This window comes from Schistocerca piceifrons, chromosome 2, assembly GCF_021461385.2.
Source record: "Schistocerca piceifrons isolate TAMUIC-IGC-003096 chromosome 2, iqSchPice1.1, whole genome shotgun sequence".
Classification (NCBI taxonomy): Eukaryota; Metazoa; Arthropoda; class Insecta; order Orthoptera; family Acrididae; genus Schistocerca; species Schistocerca piceifrons.
Window position 1 is genome coordinate 648520634 of NC_060139.1, and position 19307 is coordinate 648539940.

The window sequence follows — 19307 nt, forward strand, 5'->3', positions numbered from 1 at the left end:
CTACAGATGAATAATTCATTTTTTGTCTTCTGACTCATAGAGAAATATCCTAAATGAAAAAATAATGATAGGAAGAAAAAATGGGAGCAAATAACAAAATTAATAATGTCTCTTAGAAGAAGGTGTAATTGGTGAATGACGAACACTAACTTCACGTAACGAATTTTTATTCAGCACTTGAACATACAGGAGCACGGAGTGAACTACCTCTGGCCAGAACACATACAGTATATATAGAGCTATAGAACATTCCAGTACAGTGATTCATGTCATTTGTGGCTACTTCTAGAATGTACCCGAACCAAATACAGAAAATAAAATTGTACAGTCCATGTGAATTTTGAACTCACGACCCTCCGTGCAACAGTTTAGTAACATAACCACTACACCACAGTGCTACTCAGCTTCTTCTGCAACATTGCTCCCTCCTTAAGAGAACAGCATCTCGTTGTTACGTCCTCCTAGTCCGGGAATGAGTCTCCTAGTCCGGGAATGAGTCATCGGTCCTGCATACTCCAACTCCTGATGACTGATTCTCACCCTGGTGGTGATCATCTTAGAACTTCTTTTGCCGCTATTCTTTTCGTCACCTTTCCACTTGTTGCCTGTCGCCGAAGCTTCAAATTCACCCTGGGTTGCAGGATCCTTATAGGGCTTCATTCAAAGGACGTGGACTGTATCTCTGATATTTCGTCACCTTGTGTTTGGGGTAGAAATCTTCAACTTCATAAGTAATATCAGACACCTTCATTTGACACAAGGTGTCCAATTACTTTGATTTCTTTTGCTCCAAAGAGACACTTGAGAACGGCCCTCAGTCTTTTGTTATGTGCATCAAATGCTTCTGAGAACACTATAATGTCATCTAAATAACAAAGACATATCGTCCACTTCAGGTGCCTTAGAAGATTGTCCATCACCCATTCAGAAGTTGCTGGTGCATTACACAAACCAAACGGCATTACCTTAAACTCATACAGGCCCTCAGGATTAGCGAATGCAGTTTTCTCATGATAAGCCTCATCTACTTCGATTTGCCAATATCCCGAGTACATGTCCATGGTTGAGAAAAACTTAGCCCCCTTCAGACAATCTAGTGTATAGTCAATTCATGGAAGAGGGTAAACATTCCTTTTAGTTACCTTATTAAGCTTACTGTTGACAACCATGGGCTCTGCGAAGGCTGAATGATGTCATTCTTCATCATTTTCTCTACTGCTTCACGAATTATTTGACATTCCATTGCTGACATACAGTATGCTCTCTGGCTTATTGGTTAATGGTCTCCGGTGCTAATCTGGTGCTTCACCATCGATTTGTCTAATTTTCTCTTCACCTGTGGATTGAAGCATTCAGAGAGCTCTTGAAGAAGGGCAATTAGCTTCCTCTGTTTTCCTTAGTGAGATCTGGTGATAGTTGAGCTAAAAGATCTTGTCTCATAATGGTAGCACTAATTTCGCCCACAGACTTGGCATAGGAGGTTTCTATGACACTCAGCTGTTCTTCAATTAACGGCTCAGCATTTGCTACGCACATGCGTCTTGGAAGGATCTGTGGTTCTCTGTGACAGTTAACTATCCACAATTCACCGAATCCGTTCTTAAACAAGATGACAGAGGCTGGGATGCCCAAGTTATTCTTCAGTGGTATGCTTCTCTTATATTCCTCTACAAGATCCGTGGGTTGATGCAAGGCATGACATGTGACAGTTACCTTTCTAGCACTGACTGCAGGAATGATCTCTTCATCCAGCACACAGTCTCCACACACTTGGATGCACATCTTCCTGTCCATAGTATCTCATCTCGTCTAGCATACTCTTCGAATGACCACAATCTATAATTGCCTGAGAAGATTTCAAAAAGTACCATCCAAGAATGACGTCATGACTACACTCTTGTGAGACGATGAATTTTAAGGGCTGTGTCTCGCCACTTATACCCACACGAATGGTACATCTTCCTGTACGTATTTCCCATTACCCACTTTTAGCAGAGGTGTTCTGTTGTCAATGAATACGGTTTTCTGCAACTGGTGACGGTACTTCTCCAAAATGACTGAATACGATGCTCCAGAGTCCATCCATGAAGATATCAACGTAGTTTCTTTTCATTTTTGTAGTGATCGACGACGGAGGATTTTTCTTTTTGGCTTCCTCACCTCCAAGGAAGGTCACATCGTTCAGTTTTCCAGGTTGCGGTAGCTAGGTGATCGGCTGGAGCTTCTAATCAGCGATGGAGACCTCGATTGGTGTGTTGGGGAATGTCCTCTCCAGCAGCTAGCTTGCAGCGATGGTGACCTACATCGTCCTGCACCCACGTCTTCTTGTTCATCACAGTCGTCCCAGAGTTAGTGTCGACTAAGATTGGTCTGTTGTCTGCTGGCATGGGTGTCATCAAATATCCGCCGCCTTTCTCGACAATAGCGCACCACATGCCCCGGTCATCCGCAGTGGAAACATACTGGTTGGTTATCCTGGGTCCTCCAGACATCACTGTTCCTTGGTGCCCAAACAGGTTCCTCATGCGGCATTGTAGGGACATAACTCCGCCTGGGTCTCGACTTTTTCACCATTTAAAAGGGAAATGAAGGATGAGAGATTGGGTTCAGTGTCTGTTCTACTTCCTCCCTTATGACCTCTTGAAGGATCTCGATTTTTTGCTCCATCACAGACATCGATACGATGTTTGGAAGCCGTTCAAACTCCTTGCGTATAATTCTTTTTTGATGCGTTGTCTTGATATACTGGCAGTATTTTATGAAGTTGTCTGCTGTCGAAACCTCCTTCAGGAGTAGGGCGTGATACATGTCCTCAGCAACACCCTTCATGAGATGTGCAACCTTATCTTCCTCCTTCATTCTAGGATCCACTATTTTACACAGCTCCGAGACATCTTGAATGTAGGATGGTGTAGTTTCTGCTGGACACTGTGCTCTGCATTTTAACTTATCTTCTGCCTTCGTTTCTGTCATTGTGTACTGCCGAAATACTTGTGCAGCTCTGCCTGGAATACTTCCCAGCTTGTGAACTTCTCCTCATTGTTCTCGTACCATTGCTTGGCAGTGCCCTCCAAGTAGAAAAATACATTAGCCAAACACACGGTGTCATCTCTGTTAAATTTGATGATATGCTCATATTCATTCAGCCGCTTGTTTGGATCTTGCCCATCGTCACCAGAGAACCAGGAAGGATGTCTCATGCGGTGGCACACAGTTGCTGTCATCGTAACGTCATCTACTTCTTCTCTCTCCGATGGATTGCGATCTGTTGAATATGGCTCAAACTCGGGTTTCTCGCCACATAAACTGCGGCTCTGTCGTGGCCTGATGGGAGCCACTGTGTTGTCAATAATGTGCGCTACCACAAGTTCCAATACCCAGTGCCTCCACCAGAATAATGTCATGTAGAAGAAGGTGTAATTAGATAAATGATGAACACTAACTTCACTTAATAAAGGTTTATTCAGCACTTGCACATACTAGAGTGCGAAGTGAGTGGCCTCTGGCCAGAACACATACAATATATATACAGCTACATAACATTCCAATACAGTGATTCTTGACATTTGTGGATACTTCTAGAATGTATTCAACCCGAATATAGAAATTAAAATTGTACAGTCCATGTGAGTATTGAACTCACAACCCTCCATGCAACAGTTTAGTATCATAACAACTGTTGTGTCGGTAGCTGGGCCGACACCGTGAAGTTGAGATTGCTGAAAATGAACTCTAGACTAACGCTGTAGCCGATAGTGCACGCACGGCTAAAGCAGACGGACGTGAAGTCTGGAACATGAGAACTTATAAATGAATAAGAAGAAAAGTATGTAGATGCTTATTACTTATCTTTTAATTAGTCCTTGGAATACATCTCTCTTGAATACTCGTAAGCTATAGGCACTGATACAAATGGCGCCTTGCTAGTTCGTAGCCATTAACTTAGCTGATGGCTATTCTGTCTCTCGGCTAATGAGAGAGAAAGGCTTCGTACAACTGGTCGGTAGCTAGGTTCTCGTACAACTGGGCGGTAGCTAGGTTCTCGTACAACTGGGCGGTAGCTAAGTTCTCGTACAACTGGGCGAGTGCTCTCTCGTATCACGAGACCTGCCTTGGTGGTGGCGCTAGGTCTGCGATTACACAGTGGCGACACGCGGGTCCGACATGTACTAAATGGACCGCGGCCGATTTAAGCTACCACCTAGCAAGTGTGGTGTCTGGCGGTGACACCACAACAACTATGCCACAATGCTACTCAGCTTCTTCTGCAACAATATGATGATTAAAATGATACAGTGGAGGATTAGAAGTTTAAAAAATACATGTGAGCCCATCAGGATTTGTGGACTGTGTGTACATTACATTTAAATCAGGTAAATGAATAAAAATAATGAAGTCCTTTCGATAAAGATTTAAAAATAAAAATTTAATAATACCTGAGAAGACTCTAACCCCAAACTTTCACCCTCTCGCATCTTAACCACTATGCTATGCTGCTGAATTGGGTAGTACTACAATTTTTAAGGAGATAGAACTAAACTCTGTTTAGATGATTACTCACAAATGACATCCCAGCTGGATGAATGGCTGCAGGGTGTCATACTTGTGGCCCTAACCTAACCACCACACACATAGAGGTGACAATAGTCATGGGATACCTCCCAATGTCATGTTGGATCTCCTTTTGCTAAGCATAGTGCAGTAACTTGATGTTGCATGAACTCAACAAGTTGTTGGAAGTCCCCTGCAGAAATATTGAGCCATGCTGCCTCTATAGCCATCCATTATTGCAAAAGTGTTGCTGGTGCAGGATTTTGTGCACAAATTGACCTCACAGTCATGTCCCATAAATGTTCAATGGGAATCACGTCGGGCAATATGGTTGGCCAAATTATTCGCTCGAATTGACCAGAATGTTCTTCAAACTAATCATGAACAGCTATGGCCCAGTGACATTGTGCATAGTTGTTTGGGAACCTGAAGTTCGTGAATGGCTGCAAATGGTCTCCAGGTAGGCATAGGTAACCATTTCCAGCCAATGTTAGGTTCAGTTGAACAAGAGGACCCAGTCCATTCCATGTAAACGCAGCCCACACCATTATGAATCCATTACCAGCTTACACAGTGCCTTGTTGATAACTTGTGTCCGTGGCTTTGTGTGGTCTGTGCCACACTCGAACCCTACCACCGATCTCACCAACTGAAATTGGGACTCACATGAATGGATCACAGTTTTTTAGTCGTCTAGGGTCCAACCAATATGGTCACAAGCCCAGGAGAGACTGCAGGCAATGTCATGCTGTTAGCAAAGGTACTTGCATGAGTTGCCTTTTGCCATAGCCCATTAATGTGAAATTTCTCCATGCTGACCTAATGGATATGTTTGTCGTACATCTCACATTGATTTCTGTTGTTATTTCATCCAGTGTTGCTTGTCTGTTAGTGCTGACAACTCTGTGCAAACACTGCTGCTGTTGGTTAAGTGAAGGCAGTTGGCCATTTCGTTGTCTGTGGGGGGAGATAATGCTTGAAATTTGGTATTCTAGGTATATTCTTAACACAGTGGATCTCAGAATATTGAATTCCATCACAGTTTCCGAAATGGAATGTCCGGTGCATCTAGCTTCAACTATCATTCCAAATTCAGAGTCTGTTGATTCCCGGCATGCAGCCATAATCACGTTTGAAAGCTCTTCACATGAATCACCAGAGCACAAATGAAGGCTCCACCAGTGTACTTCCCTCTTATACCTTATGTACATGATACTACCACCATCTGTATATGTGCATATCACTATCCCATGACCATTGTAACACCATTGTGCTGTAGTGTGCAAATTAATTGGGACAAAATGGTTAAAATTCAGTGGCACACATTTGTACCGTTGTATAATACAATGAGTAACTTACCAAATATTAATACCTAATGTGCCCTCCTTTAGCTTTAACCAGCTTGTGAACACATTTTGGCATAGATTTGACCATTTGGAGGAAACCATACTTTTATCACATTTACTAACATACATTCTTTTGTTGAACAGTCCATTTTACCAAGACTACTTTTCACAATACTTCATAAATTCTAGATGTGATTTAAGTCTGTTTATTTACCAGCTCATCAAAGCAAGTTAATGATATTTTCTTTCCTGAAAGTCTGAACTGCTGTGGAATTGTGAAAAGGGCCAGTTCATGTTGAAATGTTTCTCCACCTTCTGCGAAGGTCTGCAAATATAGCACAATCCTGTGCCAAAGGATTTCTGTTATTAGGTTGAATTCATCATGCTGCCAACTTGAACTAGTGCCCTGTCCAATTGCTGTGAAGAAACCCCAAAACATATTTTTGAGAGCCCTCACAGCCTCATGGGTGCTTGATTTGATAACCATTGCTCTGTAACCTTGAACAATAAAGTGTGACTCTTCTCTGAAAATTACACATTTCTGGTCATTGGAGATCCAAGATTTATGTATTTTGGCTCATATCATCTGTTTTTTCTTCATGACGGATGTTACTTCTTTACTGGCTATTGTGCTTCCACCCTCAATCAGAAGGCCTGTGCCATGCCATTGAAGAGTCAGTTTCAACCCCAGTAGCCAGTGAATCTCACAGAAGGTCCTTACGTGTCTTGTGAAGATGAATTCTACTGTCTCCAAGTAAAGTTTCATCAGTTTTATGGGTGGGTGGTCCCCCCCCCCCCCCCCCCCCCCCCCACTTCTGCCTTTTCTCTTTGGAGACAATGAGGAAGTATCATTGTATAGCCTAATAAGTCTTGAAACACTACATTTTTCCACACCAACAACAGAGGTAATATCTTCTATAGTCATAGCTGTGCGTTCATGAAGAGCAACTATTTTGCCCGCTTTTTAGGTAAATGTCCATTGTAACACAAACATAATGTTTTCCTGTTGAGAACACAGACATAACACTTGCTGTTGCCACACATGCAAGCACTCAGCTGAACTCAAGAGAACCTGAAGTTGTTGTTCATAGTCGAGGCAGTAGTAGTCTGCCAAGAGTCCAACAGTTGGGCAGATAAAGTCGGTTACAGCTAACCAACTTAAATTCCTTGTAAAATGAGCTTGCCCCACTTAATTGGCACATTATGCAGATGGTTTGATAAAGTCTATCTCACTCCTGAGTATCTCCCTTTCTTAGAATGCGTGGTATGGGAAGTATAGACTGTGAAGAAAGAAAGGAATTTTTTAGCTATTTTGGAGAACTTTGTTGTCTTTACTGATTGGTGAGACTTTTCAAATTAAAGGTTTTAGTGCCATTCATACAGTCTCTTCATGACAGTTCATTTGAACCTCAGTGTTTGATGATACCCAGTTGTGCCCCACAGTGGCTCCTGTTTGTACTGGGAGATACTGACCACACAATGTCTGTGACTGCCTTGTGATCCTCAATGTACTCTCGTTTAAACTGCTACATTTTCAGAAACATGGTTAATTATCCGTCTGCTCCCTTCTTACATGTGACTCTACAAGCCCTCCATGTTCAGTTCATGGGTGATGGATATGAAGATAGATCATCAGTATCTCTCTATACATACAGTACCTTAATTTTTCCATCTTTGCACTGATGGTTATTACACAAGATATGAGTTGGAGGAAGCAATGCGTATCTTGTCTATTATTGTAAGAGAGCTTACTGAATTTTGAGAGTGAAAACCTCGGTAGCACACAGTATCTTTATGGGAGTGTCTTTCATTGAATTTTGTTGTGCATTTGTCTGACCACTGAGTGAAAAAAGTGTGTCACTCGTCTTTGTCTCCTCCATTAATCGAACTTGGTAAGCATCTCATACTTTCCAACTGTACTTAAGAATTAGTCAAAAGAAGGTTAAGTGATCTTCGTGGGTGGACTACAGTTTCTTAGAATTCTTCTTATAATTCTCACTACACCCTCCCCATGACTTACTTATGGTCATGTTGGTTAGATATCCCAACATATCTGATGATCGTGGCTTCCTGTGAAAGTTCAGTGACTGTATAGTCAGGCAGTGTCAGGTCTTTTCACCTATTTATGTGCATCACATTATATTTGTTTGTAAAAATAAAATATTATAGATAAAAGTCTATTCACTGACTGGTAGCAGAACACACAAATAAAATACTGTTGTAATTTGCAAGTTTTCGGAGCCAGTGTCTCCTTCTTCAGGCAGAAGGGTTAAAGGGGAAGGAAGAAGGGAAGGAAAAGGACTGGAGAGGTCTAGGAAAAGGAGTAGATTTTGGGAAAGTCACCCAGAACCGTGGGTCAGGGCAGACTTACTGTATGGGACGAGAAGGAAAGGCTGATTGTTGGGAACTGCATTGGACGAGATTTGAAAACCGGAGAGCTTAAAGGTGGAAGACAGGGTAATATGCAAGACAGAGATTACTACTGAAACATCATGCATGAGTTAAAAAGAATGAAAAGCTAAGTGCAGTGTATGTAACAGAGGTGGGAGGTGGGGCCATGAAAAATAGATAGGAAAGACAATGAAAGATGTAGAAAACTAAAATGGAATGAAGTAAAGAGTAGTTACAATGAAGAAATGCTGAGATGCAATAAATTAAAGTAAATAAGGCGAGGTGGGTGGTGAGAAGCCAGTGAGTTGCCAGTATAAACCCTTTGCCTATGCCCAGTCTTCCTAATTGATAATTTGGTGGTAGTCATGCCGATGTAGAAGGCCGAACAGTGTTTACATAATAGCTGGTATATGAAATGTGTCATTTCGCAGGTGGCTCTCCCTTTGATAGTATATGTTTCACCAGTTACAGGGTGGTAGGCGCGTGCAAAGGGAAGTCTTGCAGTGGGGGACAGTTACTGGGGTAGAACCCATAGGGTAGAGATATGGGTGCAGAGGGAGCATAGGGTCTGACAAGAATATTGAGATTGGGTGGGTGATGGAAAGCTATTCTAGGTATGGTGGGCAAAAATTTCAGACAGAGTGGATCTCATTTACGGACATACAAACAGATCAGGGGTACGACCACGGGAACCAGGACGGCTTCTTCCTATGCCAGCCTTTTCATACCTAGAATAGCTTTCCATCACGCTCCCAATCTCCACAATATTCTTATCAGACCCTGTGCTCCCTCTGCACCCATCTTCCTACCCTATGGCTCTTACTCCTGTACTGTCCTTGCTGCAAGACTTGCCCTATGCACCCACCTAACACCACCTATAATAGCCTTGTAACTGGCAAAACATATACTATCAAAGGGAGAGCCACCTGCGAAATGACATACGTCGTATACCCGCTATTATGTAAACACTGTTCGGCCTTCTACATCGGCTTGACTACCACCAAATTATCAATTGGGATGAATTGACATAGGCAGACGGTGTATACTGGCAACTCGCAATATCCTGTTGCAGAGCATGCTCTACAACATGACATTCATGACCTCGGCACCTGTTTCATCCCACGCGCCATGTGGATTCTTCTCTCAGACACCAGTTTCTCAGAACTCTGCAGGTGGGAACTAGCACTACAACACGACCTCAGTTCTCACCACCCACTTGGCCTTAATTTACATTAATTTACTGCATCTCAGCATTTCTTTACTGTAACTACTCTTCACTTCACTCCATTTTAGTTTTCTACATCTTTCATTGTCTTTCCTATCTATTTCTCACGGCCCCCCTCCCACGTCTGTTACATATAATGCACTTAGCTTTTCATTCTTTTTAACTCATGCACGATGATTAAGTAGTAATCTCTGCCTTGCATATTACCCTGTCTTCCACCTTTAAGCTCTTAGGTTTTCAAATCTTGTCCAATGCGGTCCCCAACAATCAGTCTTTTCTTCTCGTCCCATACAGTAAGTCTCCCCTGACCCACGGTTCTGGGTGACTTTCCCAAAATCTACCCCTTTTCCAAGACCTCTCCAGTCCTTTTCCTTCACCCTTCTTCCTTTCCCTTCAATCCTTCTGCCTGAAGAAGGAGCCATTGGCTCTGAAAGCTTGCAAATTTTTAATCCATCCAATTAAATTATTTTGTCAATAATTGTTTGTTTTCATTGTTACATTTTATTGTAAGAGTGATTAATTTTTCTCTGTAGGTTGCAGCTTTTGTTGGCGCCCTGGAAGCAGCAGGAATTTCTCTGGCTGAACCAAAAAGGTTTTTTGCCCCTCGACCTTGGGACATGCACAGGAAAGAAAAGCCATGGGAAGTAACTGAATAGTTTGCACATGCCATTTGGTGTATATTTTGCAATCTACTGTGACAGAGACAAAATCTCAAAACTGCTATTGAATGTCACGTTGTGAAAATAGTGGATTAAGTGTGCTGGCATTTCAGATGATGTTTTGACATGTGTAAATATGGGTTTGGTAATCATATCATCAAGCAGTGCATAAAGTTGTGATAAAAGATATTGTTGTAGTGTGATTAAAAATAAAAGTATGAAAATATACAGTTGTTTGTTGTTGGGGTTTGGTAATTTTAATCTATGCAGTAATTTTGTTTGATGTTGGAAATTATTTGAAAGATCTAAACTGCTCAGTATTTGCGCAGTTACATGGTGAAATAATGACTTTATTGAAAAGAAATCTGTAGAATTTATCATTCCTCTTTTCATAATCTAATTTAATTTCTCGTGTTTAAACCTACCAATAAAAATAACAGAGGAAAAAAGCAGTTAAGTCTCTTAGAAATGACTGTGTCGTTCTTCATTCTGTCATCTCATCCCACAACATTTCTTCAAGACAGTTACTTGACCCTTTCAGGTGCTTAACACTGCTCTTGCCAGTGACATATGTGCTAACTATGTATTCAACAGAGGTCTCAGGAAAGGCTAAAGTGTAAAAACTCTTATGCTTGTGGATACGTTGGGAACAAAATGTGTCACAGTGTTAGTGTGTGAGTGTGGGGGGTTGCACTTGCACTATGTGCCTAGTCTTTCTGCCACATGAAATGTACACCTCGACCAAATTCTCCATTTATATCATCCAGCACAACGGTCAGTGATGAAGTCATTTTAAGCTCAATCTCTTATTCTGATCTGCCTTGGAAACAGAACAGAGAATATTTTGTACACTTTTATGTCCCTTATGTATATTTGATATTGAACTCTGTTCACAAAATTTCACCATTTCTGACATTCATAACAGCTACATTTTCAGAGCATTATTTCTCACCCATCATTTTGCATGTTCAATTTGGTGTGACTGAAACATCCAGTAAATCCTGCAAATTGCTATTGCTGTTGCCATTGCCATGCGTTCAGAATTGTGTGTTGAGACTTACATCCAGCTTGTACATAAATAAGAACATTTTTCACCTGATTGTTTTATTTTCCATTATTTTTGAATATTCAATTTGACCAATGTGAAGTCGTTGCAGTAATAATTGACTAGTGTTTTAGATAACCAAATAGAAATTTTCGATCTTCTCCAGGTTTGTGTGTCAGCGGTCAGCATGGTGCTTGTTTGACAGCTAGGAGTTAAAGAAAGACATTTGTGAAATAATCATTGCTAAATTTCTATCTTTCATTGCACATTAGTGGAATCTTCTCCAGCGATGATCCACTTCACTGTGTCTCAGCCTTCGCAATCAGTGTCAACATAGGCAGCACCTAAGACAGCAGATCAGAGGCAAGTTTGTTTGTAGTAGGACCTACTTCCAGATAAAAGTAATTTGTGAAGAGGGTTATGGTTTGTCTTCTTTCCTGAATCATTGTATTTTCAAATAATGGGTCTAGAGCCTTATCATGAATATACTTGATTGAAATGCAATTGTGGCTACATTTTCTTCACTGTCATTTCCTAGCACGTATTACTGATGAATTTGATTTATTTCCTTCTGAAGACAATCAAATTCTGAAGATACAGAAACCTGTGGTTTCTGTGATGAAGTAAGTGTTCTACCCTGATGAGGTCCTGTAAACTCTCTTCACACTTTTCAGTATCCTGTGTAACAAGAGAATTACCCAGTAGATGTTGTGAACCTTATTTTCCTGCCAACAGCAATATTCTGTAATGAATGCCAGATCAGGTGTGTAAAGCCATTGAGGATATGAAGAAAGGAAAGATACCAGGAGATGAGGTGCTTCAGTAAAAATGGTTAATGCTGGAGGCAAAGTAGTAAAATAAATTTTTTAAAAAAAACTTGCAAAATGGTTACATGTGCTTGCAGAAGATGTTCCAGTGTAAAGTCAAATGCCGGAACACCAGTAGCGAATGTTATAGCATAGAGGGCTGTGAAGAAGACGTCAGATAGTTGCATGTAGACCGACCCCTCTCTACGATGACAACCCAATGACAGTGCCCTCCGCATGAAGAGGACATACGCGCCACGCCTCCTGGCCGCAGCCCAGTTGAAGACTAGCAGTTCTGCAACTTCCACAGCGGCATCAAGAATAGGCACTTGTATAGCAGTGACTTAGGAACTGTATTACTTCTCTTGTATTACAAATTGTATATACTGAAGGGATTTTTTCTTTGTCTGTCACCCTTTGCACGTGACATGTCTGTATCTCACAAAGTTAAGTATGAGATAATTTTAGAAAATCAGGAGAATGCTGTAATTCTTCTACTTCACAAAAAACAAATTTGAACTTTTGTAAGATTACTGCCCTTAAAGTCCTTCACACAGTGTTTTCTGTGCAATTAAGTTGAAGAATAAATAGATATGGTCAGTGTTTTAATGGCAATCATTGAATGTTTGATTTTGATTTTTACGCCAAGACGTATAGTGTGTCCCAGGAAAAATGATAATATTCAGAGATGTGACTGGTATGCTAATTTGAAACAAAAAGCTTCACATGGGCATATGCCCCATTTTGAATGATTTCTGAGATAGAACACATTTAATGTGCTTTTTTGTATGGGTTAGTGGTGCACATATTTGTCTTATCCATCCCATCTCTTTGGCATTTTGTTCTAGTCCAATCTACCTCACTGCTTTTGGCCTATTTGCCCAGGATGTCTTTATGGTGTTACAATGGCCTGTTGAATACACAGTTGTCCACGTGTGTCATGAGTGAAGTAGTGCAAGTGCAAGTATATCAGAGAGAAGCAAGTTGAACTGTGTTTGCACTTGTATTGGATAGAATGTCGCACACCTACACCAATTAAGAATATGCAGGTATGGTGTATGTTTATGGCTTCTGCGATAATAGTGCTGCTGCTGCTGAAGAATATTGATGGCAGTTTCCAACACATTGAATTCCTGATCGTAGATAGTATACCAGAGTTTTCTGAACATTGTGTGAAACACAATTCCCATTTTTCTTCTGAATGTGTAGTTCAAGAATCTTTGCAGGAACAGCAACACATTGTTGAAATTGTGGAGTGTAGTCCTATGACCAGCACACATTGACTTTTTGCATGTATCAGTGTCCCACATAGCGAACACTATGTGTGAAAAACTTGTACCCATTTCACGTACGGCATGTCCACAGTCTTCACATTGGTGTCAATGCCACATGACTTGAATTTTTTCACTGGCTAAATGACAATAGTCATTAGGATCCTTTAATACCATACGTTCACACTGTATGGAATCAGAAACACACATAATAATTGTCAGTGGTTGCAGTAAAATCCACTTGCTTCCGTGGAAACCAATTTCAGAGATTGTTTTTTGAACGATGTTTGATGCGGCATGATGAATAACATGGCGATTGGTCCAGTCATTTTAGAACACTTTTTTTGAAGACTTTGAAGATATTCCTCTGCCGCACAGACTGCGATGTACTCCCAGCATGACGGAGCTCCTCCACATTTTGTCAGATATTGGAAGGAACATTTCAACCACACTTACCCTAATTACTAGATTGGTCATAGTAGTACAATTAACTGGCCGCCAATGCCAAAGATACACCATTACATTTTGCTTTATGGAGCTGGTTTAAGTCTGAGGTGTACAAACAAAAGGTGAATATGTGTATTTTTTTCGCGTCATGCACACTCCTGTCCTCCTCAGTGAACCTACAGAGGCACTCTTGGTAAGCAACACAACATATTCTCTGAAGAGTGTACAAATGCACTGAAGATGAGAGTGGGATATTCGAAAGTTTATTGTGAACCTTACAATAACTGTAATGTTACATGTACGATAATGCGTTGAGCAGAATGTATTACAAATGTGTATATTTCAATTGATATTTTGTGAAACACTTGTAGTTAAATAATAGTTGTACATGTAGAAATCTGACAATGTTATGGATAACACAGAAAATAAATAACAGTGTACGTTAAATGTGTTATGTCTTGGAAACTATTCGGAATAGGGCATGTATCCATATCAACGTTTTTTACTTCAACTCATGATTCATGTCATATCACTGAATAATGACCATGCCATAGAATATGCTAACATCTGCATCTATATAAATAAAATGTAAATGTTCCTTTGCTCAAAATCTTAAATCTACAAAAGTTCTTCAGCAGTGACTTCAGTCATTATCTTAAATTTTGATACAATGTTGCATTCAAATATGCACTTTTTTTATATATCTACTAGAGCACCAAATATAATATAGAAATATAATGCAATAATTATAGGGTAACTCTGTATAAAAATGTAAATTTTCATTTGTTCAAAATCTTAAATATCCTAAAGTTGTTCACCAATTGCTTCAAAATTTTTACACAATGTTGCATCCGAATATATACCTATTTTTAAATATATACACTGAAGCATCAAAGAAACTGTTATAGGCACACATATTCAAATACAGACACGTTAGCAGTCAGAATATGGCGCCATGGTCGGCAGCACCTATATAAGATGACAACCGCCTGGCGCAGTTGTTAGAACGGTTACTGCTGCTATAATAGCAGGTTATCAAGATTTACGTGAGTCTGAATGTGGTGTTATAGTTGGCGCACGAGTGATGGGACACAGCATCTCCGAGGTAGAAATGAAGTGGGCCTTTACCCGTACAACCATTTCACGAGTTTACTGTGAATATCGGGTATCTGGTAAAACATAAAATCTCTGACATCACTGCAGCTGGAAAAAGATCCTGTAAGAATGGGACCAACAACGACTGAAGCGAATTGTTCATCCTGATAGAAGTGCAATCCTTCTGCAAATTGCTGCAGATTTCAATGCTGGGCTATCAGCAAGTGTCAGCATGCGAAACATTCAATGAAATATCATTGATACGGGCTTTTGGAGCCAAAGGCCCCCTTGTGTATCCATGGTAACAGCACGACACAAAGCTTCACACTTCGCCTGAGCCTGTCAACACTGACATTAGACTGTTTGGACTGATGTTACCTGGTCAGACGAGTCTCATTTCAAATTGTGATATTAGGGAAGTGGACCAGTTTCTTTGGCTGTTCAGTTTATAATACATAAACAAATGTATGAAGGGAAAATGTTATTACCAAGAATCTCGAAACGTTTTTGACTGATTTACCTCAAATGTTACACAATACTCTTTAAAAAAGTAGTAAAACATTGTTAGTGCACAGGAAAGTTGTGTGTATGATTAGAATACCACTACCGAATGTGATTTTGCAATAACAGTAAACAAGGCTGAAGGTCAAATGGGGGGGGGGGGGGGATGGTCACAGTGGAGTGAGATAAAATGGACGTTGAAAGTGGTTAGGAGAAGATGGAAAGAAGGGCGGGGGGGGGGGCGGAGGTGGACACAGAGAGAGAGGAGGTGGAGGGGGGGGCGGAGGTGATGGACAGAGGGAGGAGGAGATGAATGAAGGGAAAGGAGGGAGGAGGAGGTGGTGGTCAGGGGGAGGGGGGAGAAGGAGATTAGAACATATATCCAATTCCCATACATATTAGAAATGTGTGCATTCTCTTTTCTTTCTTTTCCATTCAATCAGACTGAGCTACAGCAATGTGTGGCCAGGAAGAGCTAGTGTTTAATAATAACATAAACTGCTAGTATTTTGCATGTAACTCAAAAAGGATTCATTTAAAATCTAGCAAAGTTGTCAGTCTTGCTTATGTCAATGTGACTTTTAATAACCCAACTAGTCTTTAAATTATTTCAGTGTGCAATTTGCAGGGGGGGATGGGGGCGATTTCCCCCCCTCTGCATCAGACCATCCCCTCCTCTGGTTTTAGTTTATGCATCCCAACCTGGGATGTTTATTTCCCACACACTGGAGTAAAACTGTACATATAATTTAAATTTGTGGAGCCGAACACTGAAAGTTTTTAGTAAGTCTTACTATTAATATGTTTCAGTTCATCAGAATAAGTACAGCTTTTCACAAATGTGCCTCTACTTTTTGAATTCCTCTCGTATACCTGTATGTAGATGATTTTGTAAATAAACTTTACCTATAATGTACTTTTAAAGATATAACAAGGCATGACTTTTCTGATAGTGCATAGGCGTGAATAGTGAGTTTCGGCATTAACATCTATTTATAAATAGCTGTTTAACCATGCGTAACACCACGGTCCAAGCTAGTAACACATATAATTCTACTAATCCCCTAAGACATCCCCCCCATTGGTAAAAGCACAAATCGCACCCTGAATTATTTACATTCTGTGAGGACTTTCCAGTGCAATCCAGATGATAATACTGGGTCTTTTGAATAATTTGAACAACTTGTGTTTCTTATGACAACAATATTTTTCTATAATATAACTTCCTAACTTATAACATTTTGAAAGATGATGTATTAAAAAAATAGGTCTTTAAAATGATGTATGTCAATCCTGAAACAAGCACTTATTAGTGGAATTGTATTTTTGATTTCACAGGATTTAGTAGCTGTTAAATCTCAAATATTTCGACAACAAAAATGTTCCTACTCTACCATATGCAGAAAATGCAGTGACTTAAATGCAAAGAACAGAAGCCAAAATAAATAAGTTTGGTCCCCAGACTCCTGCAGTCGTCAGGAGAGAGCCAGGCAGGATGAGGTTTGAAGACCTAGTTATGCTTGAGAGGACCTAGAAAACATTATTTACAATAACACTTTTATTAGACAGTGATACAGGGTTGTCTTTCAAAGGGTCACGCCATAGCCGGGCCAGCGGAGCAGTGTCCTGTCAGCAGTGGAAGGCCAGTATGCACTCGACCTGCAGTACCACCAGCGCAGCAAAGTGTCAGGTGGCAGCTGTTACGTCATGGGGCTGCCAGTCATCCGTGGACTCCAGCGGCCTCCAGCACTATGTATCAATCTCCAAAGTGTACTTGTTGACATCAAAAATTTGCACTCAGGAGTCAGGCCCCAGGTCCCCCTGAAGTATTTGCTGGCTCCTAGGGGTCAGCTCTCGGACCCCATTCAGGAGACAGGAGCAGCCAGCAGCATCAGTGTCTGCTACAGGAATGGGATGAGCTGCAGTAGTCAACCCCCCTCTCAAAGACAAATGACTGAGAGCATTCAGATCATGGAGGTGAAGCCTCCAGCAGTGATGGTGGCCTCTGCAGCCCATCAGTGTTGCCTTGGATGCTGGCAGTGCAGCAGCATCCTTCCAGATGGACTCAGAGATGATTCAAGATAGCTAAGTGTGCTGAGGGTCGACCTCCATAGCCTCCCTTCACACTGTAAAGCAGCAAAAGACACAATGGGTGAGATTACACACTGGGCATTCGGTTATCAGTGCTCAGCAAGCGAGCATTTGCTAAGAAGGGTGGGGTATTTGTGTTGGCACTTCCTGTGTGCTCTGCGGCAGTGTGGATGGCTAGGACATCCTGTGTCCTCATATTCGCTGTCAGCTCTCCTAGTGACTTCAGACTCTGACAACTTCACCTTTCATAGGCTCTTTTCTGCTGGTTCAGCATCTGAATACTTATTGTTGCATTGTACTTGTCCTTCCTTGCAACACTCTGCTTTTTTTCCTGTATGATGGTATCATTCTACTTCCATGATGTCATCACATTTCACTTGCTGACGTGGGCTCTCAGTTGCTCCTATGAGCTGCGATAGCTTCCTGCTGTGATGGCTTCCATGTTTGCTGGGACTCACTTGGCATTTCCCCCTTGTTGGCCGTCTACTGGTCATTGACACAGATGGTTTGGCTTCCAGAAGTTGGAAAGATCCTAAGACCCAAAGTAGACCTAGTTATGTCTATAGTAAAATGCCTTTTACATTGTATACTCGCTCTTGTCGTAAAGTTAGTAATGATGAAAAAATTCATGTGTTGATGAAAGGACTTCGTGTATTCATCGTGCCGCACTACCCGCTGAGCGCCAAGCGAGTCGGTGGCGCAGCCCACTCATGCCAGCGTCGGCCTGATGAAAGATTGTCATTTGAGACGGGGTGCAGCGTAGTGCAATGAAAAGAAGACCACCAAGTACTTCACAAGTGGTAAGCTGTTTGTATCAGGAAATGGCAGGAAAACGGACAGGTAGTGGGTCGTGAGGTGGTGAAGTCACAGAGACCCATGTGACAAGATGGAGGCCATGGCATGTTTTAAATGCAACTGAACTGGTCACTATGTGACAGACTGCCCACTGAGTGCTTGCCATGTCCAGAACGCGGATAGGAAAAGGAAAAGCCAGGAAAACTAAGTAAGGGTGTAAGAAAGCAGCAACCTTATGCTCTGCTTGGAAAGATGTTAATAGTACACTGTGAAAGAAATGAATCTATAGAACTGGAGTGCCAAGGAGAATCGCCTAAGATTTCTTGTGGATACTGGGGAGCAGATAAGCCTAGTTTGGTGAAGTAGCTTACAGAATGTCAGAAAGTATAATCTAGCAGAATGTATTAGGATACCGCTACCGTAGCTTACACATTTACCAGAAAAGAGAAATCTCTTTCGAGAAAGGGTTGAGCCTGAAGCAAGAAACATGTAGAAAGGTGACAGCAAGTAGGAGCAGAAAGCAAACTCTTGATACGCAGCAGTGGCAGGTAACTAGGGCTCGAGACAAGCAAAAAGGTCGTAAGCCCAGTGAAACAAGGCTAGCAATAGGACTCCAAGAGGAACAGGTGAGCCAAATTAAAAAAAAAGGGGCGATCACTAAGGGTGTGTATCTTCCTGTGGCATTCATTAAGGTAGAATTAGGAGAATGCGTAACAAGTGTGCTGAACACTACAGACATGAGTGTATCAGTGAAGTGCCCACAGGTGGTGGCAGAAGCAGTTCCAGAATGGGCATTGTTGCAGGAATTGCTCAGTAAAAACAAACCGCAGTTGAAAATGAGAATAAGTACACTAACAAAGAATATTTGCGTGAATAATTTGAAAACAGCCACTATAGAGCTAAGCGCCATTAAAGCGATGTTTCTGTTTGCCAGGAGACAAATTATCTTATACAAATAGTATCAGGCATAAAATTAAACGTATCAGAGGCAGAATGTAGGGCCATATGCTATAGAATACTGCAACTACCAAAAGAGGTGTTCCAGCAAGAGGTAGAAAAGATTTTAGAGGATGTTGTCATAGTA

The 19307-nt window shown here is 41.2% G+C and overlaps 1 protein-coding gene across 1 annotated transcript in view; it reads left to right on the top strand.

Moving 5' to 3' along the window:
- Positions 1–10400, top strand: part of LOC124777693 (39S ribosomal protein L18, mitochondrial) — a 34479-nt gene extending 24079 nt beyond the window's left edge. The window contains exon 5 of the mRNA XM_047253174.1: positions 10047–10400. Within this exon, the coding sequence (XP_047109130.1) occupies positions 10047–10169 (123 nt within the window). The 3' untranslated portion in view covers positions 10170–10400. The remainder of the gene's footprint in view (positions 1–10046) is intronic.
- Positions 10401–19307: the final 8907 nt, after the last annotated feature.